Source organism: Tursiops truncatus, chromosome 15 (assembly GCF_011762595.2).
Source record: "Tursiops truncatus isolate mTurTru1 chromosome 15, mTurTru1.mat.Y, whole genome shotgun sequence".
NCBI lineage: Eukaryota > Metazoa > Chordata > Mammalia > Artiodactyla > Delphinidae > Tursiops > Tursiops truncatus.
This window is the reverse complement of record NC_047048.1, coordinates 47,027,007-47,042,028: the sequence shown is the minus strand read 5'-3', so window position 1 is coordinate 47,042,028 and position 15,022 is coordinate 47,027,007. Positions and strand designations below refer to the sequence as shown.

The following is a 15,022-nucleotide window of genomic DNA, read 5'->3' as shown; positions in this document are numbered from 1 at the left end:
ATATAATCTTCCTTTGTAATATAATCTATAGAGAGCAAAGGTCACTAAAATCACCTTGCTTCTTAGGTATAAACTAAGACAGGAAAGAAAGAGAAGGAAGACTGATTTTTAAATGAATAATTGAAGCTCCGATTTATTCAACAAAGATCAAAAACTAAGCACTGTATTCCTCATGAAACTTTTAAGAAGTTCATTTGTTGTATAAATTAAGGAGGCTGGTTACACGCTCTAAATGTATTATATACAGAACTATATTCCTATAAAACCATTTCTTCTCAGATAACAATAAGATTTCACACTTTGAAAAATAAGATAAAGTAATATAAAATAGCTTGAAGAATATTTACCTTTATTATAAATTTCTTTTTAAAATGAAATCCCTGTAACCAAATATTCTTATTCATTTATGAGATTTCATTCATAAGAAAAATCTTGGATCGCTAATAAAGTATAATCTTCTTTAAATGGTATGTAAATATAAATGAAAAGAGCTGAGAGACCCCTATTTACTTGATATGCAATGTCCAATTAACATTCTATTTGCATAAAAAGTAATGGAAGGTTTGCCTACAAGAGTATACAGTCAGGATCAAAATAAAAACAAACAATATTTCTTCTGAGTCCATTCCTGCCCCCACATTAAGTATTCAACAATTTAGCAAAACCTCAAAAAACAAAGATAAAAAAAAAAAGCACAACTGAGTACAAGGGCAAAGTTAAACTCAGGAATGACAATGAATTTGCTATGATAAAAATTATGTGATGGAAAAACAGAAGGAAAAAGTACAGGATAATCTCCCTAAGAAGAACACCCATTTTAATTTTTTATTATTTTTTTTCTTCCCTTCATAGAAAGACACATTGGCTGCCTTTGAGCTGTTTTCCCTACCCCTTCTATAGAGCTCAGTGCCGTTTCAAAGATTAAAAGATATATGATTATGTGCCCACAATTCCAAAAATACAGACTTTGATCTGGGAAAGGAAGGAAAAGATCTAAACATGATTTGGAGAATAAAAAACACAAAACAAAACAAAAAAAGACCCCACAAATACGAGCAAAATTACTTTGTGGCCCAAACCAAAGACTGTCTTATAAATCAAACCTTAAAATTTTGAATTTCAAGGTAAAGCTGCTTTTGGTCAAAACTAAACTGTTTCAATCAGACAGAATACATTCTCTTCATACCTTCTGACAAGCTCGTTTGCATACGTGTTTATATTCCTTGGCTTTGGATTCAGAATGATAACCTGCACCTGTAGTGAAAAAAAAAGTCAATTGTCAACTGTCATTAAGATATCAGAGACCTTGCTTATATTATATATAAATAGCTCATATAAACTGATGCTCTCCTAGTGACAATAAAACTATTGTCCTAAGTGCATGGAGTCTTAAAAATCTAACAGCTTCTTTCTGCACCATAAGTCTTTTTAATACCATGCCTTATCTCCTCTTTCAACAGCTATTTTCCTACTAGAGGCACCAGAAATAGCTTATGTCCCCAGAGCAGCTTCCCCAAGGTCACCTCTCCTTTCGAAAACTTCTCCAAAGTTAGGAGTTTTTTAGCTGGAGTTGATAACCCAGGCAGTGTCAAGGACAGAGTCCCTCTAAGTTCCTCTCTGTTGACCTTTGGAAAGTCCCTGCCAGAATTCTTAAGAGTGACTTCAGAAAACTAGGTAGTTTCTGAATAATACTTGAAGTTGAGGGGTGTTATATCCCACCTGTCAACAACCACCACCAATATCACCATTCCTACCCAAACTTTTCCATCCGCTCACCCCTGGAATGTAGCTCAGGGTGTCTCTGAAATCTCAGTGATAGTATATTCACAACTGCCTATTAGAAATCCTGGTGGTCCCTGTCTCTTAATCAAACACCCAGCAACTTCCTCAAGAGAATGGCTCTGAAATTTGTTTCCCTAAAAGGAGTAATACTTGCTTAGTTAGGGATTTGAGAATAACCTAAACAAGAAAGAAACCAAGACAAGAGCCCTTAATCAAAGTTTTTTAACTTTTTCTGAACCTCCCCCTCAGCCCCCATCCCAGCCCCCTGCTGGGCCCCGAAGGGGTCCAAAGTAGGGAAGGTTAAAGAACTACATCTCTGTATAGCTGATTCACTTTGTTATAAAGCAGAAACTAACACACCATTATAAAGCAATTATACTCCAGTAAAGATGTTAAAAAAAAAGAACTACATCTCTAAGCCTCAGGGCTTCTCCTGTGAGACTGCAGACTATGACACAAACTTAACCCACCTTTCACCAGGGCAGAGAAAAAACAAACCCAAGAAGCTATGGTTAAGGGACCCAAGAGAACAGAAAAGATGCCCAAACAACACAAATCCATAACACACGCAAATGTTAGTCCCATTTCTCAAGCAAACTCTGAAACTTCACAGAACCTGCGCCAATATTTAACAGGGCTCTCTTCATGGTTCACTAATAAATGATCCCAGGTCTGTTGTCTTAGCAGGCCCCAAACTTTGAGCAGTGTTTCCCAAACCATGGGATACTATAGCCAAATAGATAATTTTAGTGTGTGGATAACAGCACCAATAGCATTAACATATCAATCCTCTACTTAGAATAGGGAAACCATCTCAGCATTACTCCAGGAGATCTTTAATACCTGATTAACACTTGCTAACTCCTCTACTTAACAAAGGAAAGGTAAGCTTAGGATCTAAGCAGCTGACAAGCAACAGAACCTAAATAAAATTTAATCACACGGGTTTTTTTGCACTGTGTTTAAATTATTTTCTCTTCACGCATGTGATACCAACATTCCACTTAATTAAAGATAAGTTTCATCTTTAAAATGTTAAGGTTAAAAAGTGTTTATCTTTTTTTAATATTAGGTAAAATATAGGTAGTATACAGATCTGGGGCAAAGCAAGAATCTACTACTCAAATGACTAAAACGTGGGCAAGTCTCCTTTAGTGCTAAAAAAAAAAAAAAACACTTTTAAAATCTCTACACTGGAATTGAAATTTTGTTCCTTAAATGTACAAGATACATAATGCTGCATAATCAATCACTCTATCTGAACTTCTAATAATTTAGAAGGGGAAGGTCACCCTTCATCCATACAATTTCCTGTCATAACCCAGATTTCCTCCTATTACAGCTGGCCACTTTGTCGGCCCGGCACCAACTTTGTCTAAGAGCCACAGCCATCAGGGTGTGTCTGAGACAGTGGGGAGGCCACAATGACTGTCATAGAAGGCAAACCTTTCCAACTAATCAAAAGCTCCACGTTGTTGCTTTTACACATCTCAGGCCTTTCTTGGACATTTTTCAAATACTCATTCTGAATGAAATAACTCACTGGGTACTATGAAAGATGCACCACCACCATGGTGTAGTGGAAAGAACACTGGACTAGGAATCTGAGTTGTTTCTATAAATTTACCTCACTTCTTTGAAAAATCATTTGAAAGAAAAGGAAACTGAACCTGGTTTTTGTTTTGTTTTTGGTTCTTCTGGATTCGATTCTATAAGGCTTCCGGAGTTGTCTGTGCAGTTTAGATACAGCCAAAAGTTAATGACCAGGAAGAACACCAGTTTGACAAGAAGAAACAATTCCACCCCTCACCCCGTATCAAAGCTAATCTTGCTGCCATCCTGTATGACTGTCTGAGGAAAGTTAAAAGGAGACCCAGCCATTCCTTCTTCCTTCACAGAGGTCATGAACTTTAGACGCTAAATGCAGACAAATAAAAATGACTAAAGAAAAAGGGGGGGGGGGAAAAAGACCTACGTAGGGCTGCACTGCTTAGAAACCCTAGAGGCTTCGATGATGGGGACTCAGGGGTTGAACTCACTGTGTCTGTCTTCAAGGTACTCTGAAGTAGAGATTACAGGCTGATGAGGTGCCAAGAGCACTAGACTGGGACTTAAGGGCTCACTTCAGGGTGTCTCAGCCTGGCTCTTGTATGAAAGAGCCATGTGGCTGAAGCCACTTAATCTCTCTGGTTTTAAGGCTCCTCTTTTATAATATTAAAAAGGCAAACTAGCTCTAAGACTGTGTAAATTATACTCTAAGATGGACAAAGTCAAAAATGGGGTCAATAAAATTTTTTCAGCAGCGTTATTTTTAAAAACACAAACCAGAGTTTAAACAATTACTGTGTCTGGTTTTAACAACACCTAAATACGGGGTAAAAGTAAATAATAGAGTAGGTGAGTGAAGGAGACAAAGGAAGAGTCGTCATTATAAGATCTTCTAAGTGGGGAGCTAGGGGGAGGCCCTCACTCTATCGAAGTCAGTCTCTTTGGTTCCAGCTCCTCTGGCAGTTTGCCTCCTCCAGATATGAAATTCAATTCCTGGTGTACTTCAAGGCAAGGGAAAAAAACATTATTTTCATCTTCCAACTCACCCACTTAGAGCTTACCTGCATGCACCAACACAAAGCCCCCTCGCTTCTCTTTATGGGGCTGCTTTGTTTCCAACTCTTTAGCTGTTATTTTAACAGCCGAAACCTGAGATGATCTGGAAGGTAGTCCTTCTCCAGAACTCATCCCCTTCTCCATGGTCATTCTCCAAGATCACCATCTTCTACTGGGAAAAGAGCATACTTCCATCCAAAAGTAACTGCAGGAGAGGAATTACTCTAAAGGAAAACAGGCAAAGAGGGTTTGCATTTCTTTCCACTAACACACACGTAACATACAAATTTGTGCACAGATAACTTGCAAAAAAAAATTAGAAACCTAATTTTAAAGTTATTTAACTGGGTAATACAAAGAATATACAAAGGTTAGAATTTAAATCTCTCTGTCCACTGACAGCACTTGCTTGAAGTCACATAAACAAAAGAACTGTTGTAAAAAGACTTCATATTGAGTCCAAAGATATTTTATCTTTCATTTTATCTACATTGAAGAAAACCACAACACAACTTAAATATCACTTTCTACTCCCTCCAAACCAAATGCTAATAACCTCTGGGACATTCTAGAACCACAGGCAGTGCTGGCAACATCACTGAGCCTTGATATAAAGCCTAGATTGCTGCTTATTTTTTTCTCCAGGTTTATTGAGATATAATTGACATACACCAGTGTATAAGTTTAAGGGGTACAACATGATGATTTGATACACGTCTATACTGCAAAACGATTGCCACAACAAGGTTAGTTAACACATCCATTACCTCATATAATTACAATTTTTGGTGTGTGGTGAAAACATTTAAGAGCTATAGATTGCTGCTTGCTTAAAGAAATGAAGCAACATACAGATTTACATCTGCCTGTGAAGAACCGCTTAAGAAAAACAGTGTAATACTTCACAGCTCAATCAAAAGACAAATGCTGGGACTTCTCTGGTGGCACACTGGTTAAGAATCTGCCTGCCAATGAAGGGGACATGGGTTCAATCCCTGGTCTGGGAAGATCCCATATGCCGTGGAGCAAGTAAGCCCATGCACCACAACTACTGAGCCTGTGCTCTAGAGCCCGCGAGCCACAACTGCCGAAGCCCGTGTGCCACAACTACTGAAGCCTGTGAGCCTAGAGCCCATGCTCTGCAATGGGAGAAGCCACCGCAATGAGAGAAGCCAACACAATGAGAAGCCTGCATACATCAACCAAGAGGAGCCCCCGCTCACAGCAACTAGAGAAAGCCCACGCACAGCAACAAAGATCCAACACAGCCAAAAACAAATAAATTAATTACATACATTCATTTAAAAAAAAAAAAACAAATTCTAACAAAATTATATGACTAAACCAAGAAATTAAAATAACACTTGTGCGTATACTTGTTAATTTTCATGAAAGCGTTATTTCTGAGGTTCTCAAAAGATAAATGATAAAATACAAAACTTAATAAAACAAATTACAAGCAACTTAAACCACAAAGTTTCCAATTTTTCTCACAAATTCACAAGCTTCTAGCAATCTTGGCTTAATAACAATAACGATGGCAGAACACGCTTCAGACTGGGGAAAAGTGGATCATTTAAAACTCGACAGAGGGCTTCCCTGGTGGCGCAGTGGTTGAGAGTCCGCCTGCCGACGCAAGGGACACGGGTTCGTGCCCCGGTCCGGGAGGGTCCCACGTGCCGCGGAGCAGCTGGGCCCGTGAACCATGGCCGCTGAGCCTGCGCGTCCGGAGCCTGTGCTCTGCAGCGGGAGAGGCCACAGCGGTGAGAGGCCCGTGTACCGCAAAAAAAAAAAAAAAAACTCGACAGAGATTTGAAGAAAATACCAGAGTCATGCGGTTGAAATTACTTAAACACCTAGATTCACATTGTTAGGTAAAAATGTATACCTTATTCTAAATTGAGAAATGGGGAAGGAGGAGCACAAGTCTTTTCTAATAGAAAACATAAATAGTAACGTAAAGAGTGACTTAGCCAACTAGTCCAAAAGAACAGTGTTACTCAAAGTGTGGTCTGCAGACCAGTGCTTGTTACCAGTCTGCAAGAGATTATTTTATTCATATATTAATTGCCTTATTTTTTTTTATTGGAGTAAAATTGCTTCACAATGCTGTTAGTTTCTGCTGTACAGTTAAGTGAATCAGCTATATGTATACCTATATCCCCTCCCTCTTGGACCTCCCTCCCACCCCACCCCGCATCCCACGAATCTAGGTCATCACAGAGCACCGAGCTGAGCTCCCTGTGCTATACAGCGGGTTCCCACTAGCTATCTATTTTACACATGGTAGTGTATTTATGTCAAACCCAGTCTCTCAGTTCATCCCACCCTCCCCTTCCCTACCTGTGTCCACATGTCCGTTCTCTACATCTAGTGCACATTTTCAATAAACAATGTGTAGTTTTTGTAATTCTTTTCTATTTCCTCATGTTTTGTTTATAACTATATTTTTGAAACTATTTTATCTGCTACATCTAATACAATTATGAGCTTTTACTTTTATCTTTCATTCACAGTTCCATATCTCTGTTTTGTTTTGAGGTTTTGTGGTTTTTTTGTTTTGTTTTTTTCATTTTACAAAAGAAATGGTCAACAAAGGATTGAAAAAAATTTTTAACTTGGTCCTTCACACCAGAAATGGTCTGTGAAGCACTGCAATATGGTATTTTAACTTCCTTTAATTCCTGGTTAAAAAGAGTTCATTTAATTTTTATTATATGTCATTTCATTTAAAGGACAAATAATTTTAAATCATATATATATGCTGTTGTATTAAAATGTTTACATATATTCATAAATTTTGATTACAAAAGAGTGCTGAGGTTAATTACATAACAGTGGATTAAAATGCCTGTTTTTGTTTTTGTTTTAGGTGGTAGCTCTCTCCCTGAGGATGGATTTTCTTCCAAAGACTTCACAAGGATCTGCATCAATTACCTTTATTTGACTTTGGTTATTTCTCTGAGATAGGTTACTATTTATTCCTGTGTCGGTTGACGAAGTCAATTTAAATGATTAGCAGTTCATCTGCCAGTCTATACCTGCCATGAGGTCTGGCCTAGCCATGAAATGAGCTTGGGCCCACTTGTCCCACAAACATAGTTGTGTGAAAACTCAGGCTTTGGAAAATTCAAAGCTTCAGTTTAAATGAAACCATATCCAAGCAGTATGAGCTATAAAACTTACTCTGACTCACTGTCATCAGATGCATTTTTTTTCATGAATAACAAGTTAGAACATCTATATTTTATAATGAATAAGATTTGATGTAATAGGCACTCTTAATATATGTGAGAGATTTAAAAACACTACTTCTCAAGCTTGTCTGAAAAAAATAAAATGTGGAAGATGAATCAATATGCAATTTCTTAAGCAATCTACCATCCCTCAGAGACTATCTGAAATTTTTTTATTTAGCAAACCATGTCATCTCAATAAACTCCCCCAAAAATGCTGGCCCCAAAGTTCTGCTGGACTGGGAAAGGAACTCAAGTAGACAGGCTATCCAATGTACAACTCTGGCCTCCAGCTCCCAATGGTTACTGGAATATTTTTAATTCAATTAGAAATGAAGCAATTTCTACTCCAACATCAGTTTTTGTTTAACTCAGAACCCATTAAAAGTCTGACCTTCCTAACAGAATTCCAACAAATGTCTCAAAAAACAAAAAGACAAAAGGGGGGGTAGGGGGGAAGTGGGCAAATCCCAGTTTACAGAAAAATTATACAACAGTCTAACAGATCAAAAGATGCTAAACCGGGCTTCCCTGGTGGCACAGTGGTTGAGAATCCGCCTGCCAATGCAGGGGACACGGGTTCGAGCCCTGGTCCAGGAAGATCCCACATGCCGCAGAGCAACTAAGCCCGTGCGCCACAGCTACTGAGCCCGTGTGCTACAACTACTGAAGCCCGCGTGCCTAGAGCCCGTGCTCTGCAACAAGAGAAGCCACCGCAATGAGCAGCCCGCGCTCCGCAACAAAGAGTAGCCCCCGCTCGCCGCAACTAGAGAAAGCCCACACGCAGCAACGAACACCCAACGCAACCAAAAATAAATTAAAAAATAAATAAGTTTATATTAAAAAAAAAGATGCTAAACCTCACTCAGAAGAAAAATGCAAAATAAAACTACACTCACATATCATTGGACTAGCAAACAAACAAAAAAAAGTAAAATAATACCATGTTTTGAGGATGTAGGGAACCAGGAGTTCTCATACATTGCTAGTAGCAGCAACTCAACATGGACAATTGGGCAAAATAAACCAAAATTATAAATACACACTGAAAGACTGTCTGTAATGGGAAAGATATGGACCAACAGTATGTCTTGATGGAAGTGCTTAAAAATAAATGCAGCTCTTGGAAAAAATGAGAACGTTCTTGATATACAAATATGAAATGATCAGTCTTGAAGACATTTTAGCAAGTAAAAAACACGTGGTACAGAAGTATATGCAGTACCATATTTTGAGGGAGGGGAGAAAAAAATACAGTTAAATATATATATGCAAAGCACAATCTGGAAGAATATATCAAAAAATAGCATTAATAGTGGTTACCAGAAGATTTGGGTGACTGGTGGACAAAGGAGGGATGGAAATTTCACTGTTTACCATTGTGTACCTTTTGATTTTGAAAATCTGAATTCATTACTTACAAAAAAAAAGCTTTTTTATACATTTATTTATGAGAACACAGGTAACTAGCCAAGTCCAAGCCCCAAAATAGGGCAAGCCTATGGGATCCCACTTCAAACCTTCACTAAGAGGAGAAATGCCATATTCTGAAGGTTCTCAACACTCATCCCACCTACAGAAGGAATAGACAAAAACATGGCCAATCAACAATACTGGCCAGGGCTTCCCTGGTGGTGCAGAGGTTAAGAATGTGCCTGCCAATGCAAGGGACACAGGTTTGAGCCCTGGCCTGGGAAGATCCCACATGCCACGGAGCAACTAAGCCCATGTGCCACAACTACTGAGCCTGTGCTCTAGAGCCCGCAAGCCACAACTACTGAGCCCAAGTGCCACAACTACTGAAGCCTGTGCGCCTACAGCCCGTGCTCTGCAACAAGAGAAGCCACGACAATGAGAAGCCCGCAACGAAGAGTAGCCCCCGCTCACCACAACTAGAGAAAGCCCGCGTGCAGCAACAAAGACCCAACACAGCCATAAATTAATTAATTTTTTAAAAAATACTGGCCCAAGAGGTCTTTTTTGGTTTTGTTTTTCTGGATCTTGAACTTCTAGGGCCACACAAACCCCAGATAATCCTAATTTAAAAATAAATAAAATTAGTATTTGATCTCTACAGTTAAGACTAAGGAGTAAAAAAATAAATCATGACCAAAGATTGACATCAAATATATACCATCCTTTTCTAACTCACCTTGTAGTCATCTTGGACTGCGCACAGTTTCCAAATCCTATAGATTTCTTCTCAAGCATTTAACTTCCTTCTCCCTACTGCCTTGACCCTTGTTCAGCTCACATACCTCTTAGCATAAGCATTACAAAAAGCATATTAACTTTTCTCCCCAAATCCAGGCGGTCATAAAACAACCATCTACAAAAGGCTGCCAAAATAAATCTCATAAAGGACAATGCTAATCAAGACAAACAGCATGCCAAAAGACATGAGCAGGCAATACATAAAAAAAGAAATATAAACTGGATATCCAATATTAAAGAAAGAATATTCAAAGAAATACAAGAAAAAGGAAGAAAGAAATCTAATTAGCACTGTATTGCCATCATAAACTGATGTACCCGTTTTGAAAAGGAATGTGTCAGAAAGTACCAAGAGCCTTAAAATATATAATTTTGTATATACCCGCTCCCCAGAGATACTTTATATATGAACTAGTCTATACAGACACAAATAATACTACCATGGATTCCTCTAAAGAGTACTGGGAGACTGGAGAAGAGGGAGGGGCAAGGATGAAAGGGAAAATTGATTTTTCTCCTAATAACATCTCATATTTGAATTTTTTTTTAAGTGGGTACTATTTACTAAAAAGAGAAGATTTAAGTTCTCTGTCTCTGGGACCAAGATGAATGTAAATTAACTTGATTATCAAGGGCAGAAGAGAAACTCAGAATAAAACACTTTCTTTGCTTCAGGGACTTTTATGGCACTGATTTAAGGTCTAAATCTTGACTCTATTTCTCTCAAAGATTGTTTCATTTTCCTACTGCATGTGATGACACTATTTTTTTTTTCCACTAAGCCATTTAGAACACTACCACATGTCCCGTTTGCCTCTGGTGTTGAAGTTTTTCACTGTAGATTTACTTAGTCTTTTAGAAGCAATTGAAGGAGGAAGGAAGTCATGGAATCCATTCATCTTAAGAGAAAGGCTTTTAGAGAAATCCAGCCCTTAAGCTATAGCAACTGATGAATAAAGAATCATTTTGTTGCTCTTAACATCATGAGATTGAAGGTTTAATGCCTCATTAAATGAGCTCCAAAACATACTTATTTCATCTTTGACCCAGTAATTCCACTTCTGAGAACATTTTCTACCAAAATAATTTTAAATACAGAAAAGGTTTTATGCCTTTTATGCTGTGTTTAACATAGGATAATTTAGAAAAACAAAAATCTGGGAGCGACTTAAATACCCAACATAGAGAAATAGTTAAGAAAATGATAATCTATGTGTTTCCGATCAACTGGTTTTTGAAAAGGGTGCCAAGGCCATTCAATGGAAAAAGGACTTTTCAACAAATGGTGCTGGGAAAACTGGAGAGCCACATGCAAAAGAATAAAGTTGGACTCCTACTGCACACCATATACAAAAATTAACTCTACATAAATCAAGCCCTAAATGTAAGAGCTAAAACTATATAAAACTCTTAGGGAAAAGAAAACAGGAGTAAATCATAATCTTGGATTTGGCAGTGGTTTTACATATGACACCAAAAGCACAAACAACCAAAAAAAAAAAAAAAAAAAACCAGATAAATTGGACTTCACCAAAATTTTAAACTTTTGTACTTCAAAGGACACCCTTCAAGAAAGTGAAAAGACACCCCACAAGACGGGAAAAAATGGAAGAAATATTGCAATCTGATAAGGGACTTGTGTCCAGACTATATAAAGAACCCATACAACTTTAAAATTTCTTTAAAATTTTTTTAATTCAATTTAAAATTGGGCAAAGGAATTGAACGGACATTTCTCCAAAGATATACAAAGGGCCGATAGGCACAGAGAAAAGAAACTCAACACTATCAGACATCAGGGAAATGCAAATCAAAACCACAAGATACCATTCCACAACCAATGGAATGGCTATAATCAAAAAGACAGACAATAAGTGTTAGCAAGGATATGGAGAAATCAGAACCCTCATATCCTGCTTGTGCAGGCCACCTTGGAAAACACCTGGCAGTACCTCAAAAAGTTAAACAGTTACCACATGCCCCAGCAATTCCACTCCTAGGTATACATCTAAGAAAACTGAAAACATACGTCCACACAAAAACCTGTACATGAATGTTTATAGCAGAATTATTCATAATAGTCAAAAAGTGGAATCAATCCAAATGTCTATCAACTGATGATGGATAAACAAAACGTGGCATAGTTACATAATGGAATATTATTCAGCCATACAAAGGAGTGACGTGCTGATACATAATACCACATGGATGAACCTTGAAAACATTATGCTAAGTGAAAGAAGGCAGACAACAAAAAGCCACATATTATACGATTCCACTTACATGAAGTATCCAGAATAGGAAAATCCATAGACACAAAGTAGATTAGTGGTTGCCAGGGGTGGGGGAACAAGGGGAGGAGAGATCAATGGTGAGTAACTATAAGGGTACAGAGTTTCTTTTGGAGGTGATGAAAAAGTTATGAAATTAGATAGTGATGATGAGTGCACAACGTTGTGAATATACTAAAAACCACTGAAATTTAAATTTAAAAGGGTGGAATTTTATGAATTATATCTCAAAAAAATCCGTGTAATAGACACAATGTATAAAACATGCTTTTTGGTTAAAATCACATTTTATACACATACACTATGATGCTAAGTAGGTTAAGAATACGCTATTTTGGGGCTTCCCTGGTGGCGCAGTGGTTGAGAGTCCACCTGCCGATGCAGCGGACGCAAGTTCGTGCCCCGGTCCGGGAGGATCCCACATGCCGCGGAGCGGCTGGGCCCGTGAGCCATGGCCGCTGAGCCTGCGCGTCCGGAGCCTGTGCTCCGCAACGGGAGAGGCCACAACAGTGAGAGGACCGCAAACCGCAAAAAAAAAAAAAAAAAAAGAATATTCTATTTTTTAAATGTAGGGAATTCCCTGGCAGTCCAGTGGTTAGGACTCCCAGTGCTCTCACTGCCAAGGGCCCAGGTTCAATCCCTAGTCGGGGAACTAAGATCCCACAAGGCACACAGCGCAACCAAAAGAAAAAAAAAAAAGTAGAAAGAAAGAGATCAAAATGTTGGGCTGAGGGCTTCCCTGGTGGCGCAGTGGTTGAGAGTCCGCCTGCTGATGCGGGGAACACGGGTTCGTGCTCCGGTCTGGGAGGATCCCACGTGCCGCGGAGCGGCTGGGCCCGTGGGCCATGGCCGCTAAGCCTGCGCGTCCGGGGCCTGTGCTCCGCGGCGGGAGAGGCCACAACAGTGAGAGGCCCGTGAACCGCCAAAAAAAAAAAAAAAATGTTGGGTTGGGGCTGGTGGAACCACAGATGATCTCTTTTTTAATATTTCTACATTTTCCAAATATTTTTTAGTAAGCAGGTACTGCTTTGTATAAGTGGGGGGAAAGCTTTATTTAAACAAAAAAGCAAATTATTAAACTCCCAAGTGTATGAAAATTCCTTAGCTTAGTATGCAATGATCTCAGTCACATGGTCCCCAAAATACCTTTCATTCCCCTCCCCTACAGAGGCGAATCAAGTTGAACTCCCTCCTTCCGGAAACACGATGCCCTCTATTTTCAGGGCACCTCCTCCAGTTCCTGTTTTCCACCCTCTCCAGTTGCTCCTTTTCCATCTTCTTGGTCCTTTCCTCTTCCTTCTCCACCTGAGCAGTAAATGCTAACGTTCCCCGGGACTCTAACCAGGCCTCTATTACACTATAGGGCTGCTTTCCCCCACCTGCCACGCAGGACCAGGACGCACACACTCGGGTCTCTACGAGCCTCGAACTCGGAGAAACCGCAGCCCGAGACTGCAAAGTGGGTGAAGGACTGCAAGAACTGCCTCCCCACACACAGACAGTCCCTTCCCCGGAGAGGGAATGAAGCCGCCAAGCTGCAGCCGCTGGGAGGGGCCCGGCGCGGGCCCCACGCGCGACCGAGACTCGGGCACGAGGGACGTCCCGAGTCCCTTCCTCCAGCACCGCCCCCAGCAAGGGGCTTCCGGCGCGCCGCCCGCACCCGGCCCCGGAGAGGACGTCCCAGCGAGAGCGCGGCGCCCGGACAGAGGCAGCACACGTCGGCGGCAAGGGCGCGGACAGCGTGAGAAAGAGAGACACTCACCCGCGTCAGCCCCGAGCCCTCACAGCACCGGAAGTAGTCACCCACCCGTTGCCAGGGTGAGGAAGCGAGGGTGACGTCAAGGTTTTCCATTGGCCGTGAGCATAACCACGTGGCCGGAAGCAGGCGCCCACACTCTGCTTGGTCTCCTCCCTCTGCCCCGGAGTGGTTCACCTGGTCGGGGAGGTGCAGGGAGGACACCACCTGGACCCTCGCCGTGAGCTGCGCAGGCGCCGTTGCCTCTCTCTCTTCACCCCGCCTCTTAATGAGCCGGAAGGATGTGATCGTCTTATCTGGGTGGTTGGCAGACTAGCGATGTGTTGCGGAATGAAGTTAAACCAGTCATCATTTATTAAGATGTCACTTAAGAGCTTAATTTCATTCAATCCTTGCAACCCCCCCACACAGTAGGGAAAACTAGAGTTCTGCCTGGATTACATGTGGGAGGAAAGGGCTAACCTTGCCCTGGGGAGAAGGAAAATGCCGGTGGCCTTTCTTTTAGCCTCTAGCATCTAAGACCAAGACCTAGTAACATTATGTAATCTCTTTAATGTTTCCTTGTAACTATTAACATGAATAGTTACCATGTAACTGTAACCGAAAGTGGGATCCGGCTGCTTGCCGCTCAAAAGCAAATAAAGAAGAGGCAAGGTTGGTGGAAAGGAAAGTTCGCTATTTTGGATGTTGGATGTTGGCAAGCGGGCCGGGGGGCAACGCCTGTCCAAAGGCCAACTTCCCCAGACTGACAATCAGTGAGCAAGAGCTTTTATAGGTGGAGGGAGGGGGCTACATGCAGAAACAGCACAGTCAGCTCTGACAGTCATCTTAATCATGAGGTGATCTGACCAGTGTTCATCTGGATTGTTTTAAGTACAGTAAGTCTTCAGTTCCAGGGTTGGTTTGTTCCCATCTCCTTGAGGCCAGTTCTTGGAATTGTGGCAGCTTATGTCATGGCTACAGTCTGGTCATCGTGTAGTCAACTTCTTCCACCTGGCGGGGGTTTCAGTATGTACAAGACAGCTCACAGGATATGGCTCAGAATATTAACAAGACAGCTCACAGGATATGGCTCAGAATATTATCTATAGCCCTTGAGAAGGAACTAAAGGTCCCTGACTATGCTTAATGACTAAATT

The 15,022-nt window shown here is 40.5% G+C and overlaps 1 protein-coding gene across 9 annotated transcripts in view; it reads right to left on the bottom strand.

The window, feature by feature from the left end:
* TASP1 (taspase 1) overlaps positions 1-14,019 on the bottom strand; it is a 239,744-nt gene extending 225,725 nt beyond the window's left edge. For 6 of the 9 annotated variants that reach the window (XR_012326209.1, XM_073792645.1, XM_073792646.1 and 3 more), the window contains exons 1-3: positions 13,890-14,019; positions 4,392-4,610; positions 1,187-1,254 (exon numbers count right to left, since the gene is read on the bottom strand). Coding sequence is in view for 8 of the 9 variants with exons in the window: in XM_073792645.1 (XP_073648746.1) it covers positions 1,187-1,254; positions 4,392-4,536 (213 nt within the window). In the remaining variant the exon portion in view is untranslated. The remainder of the gene's footprint in view (positions 1-1,186; positions 1,255-4,391; positions 4,611-13,889) is intronic. The other 3 variants (XM_073792644.1, XM_033839024.2, XM_019941419.3) reach the window with 2 other exon arrangements.
* Between the last annotated feature and the right edge of the window lie 1,003 nt (positions 14,020-15,022).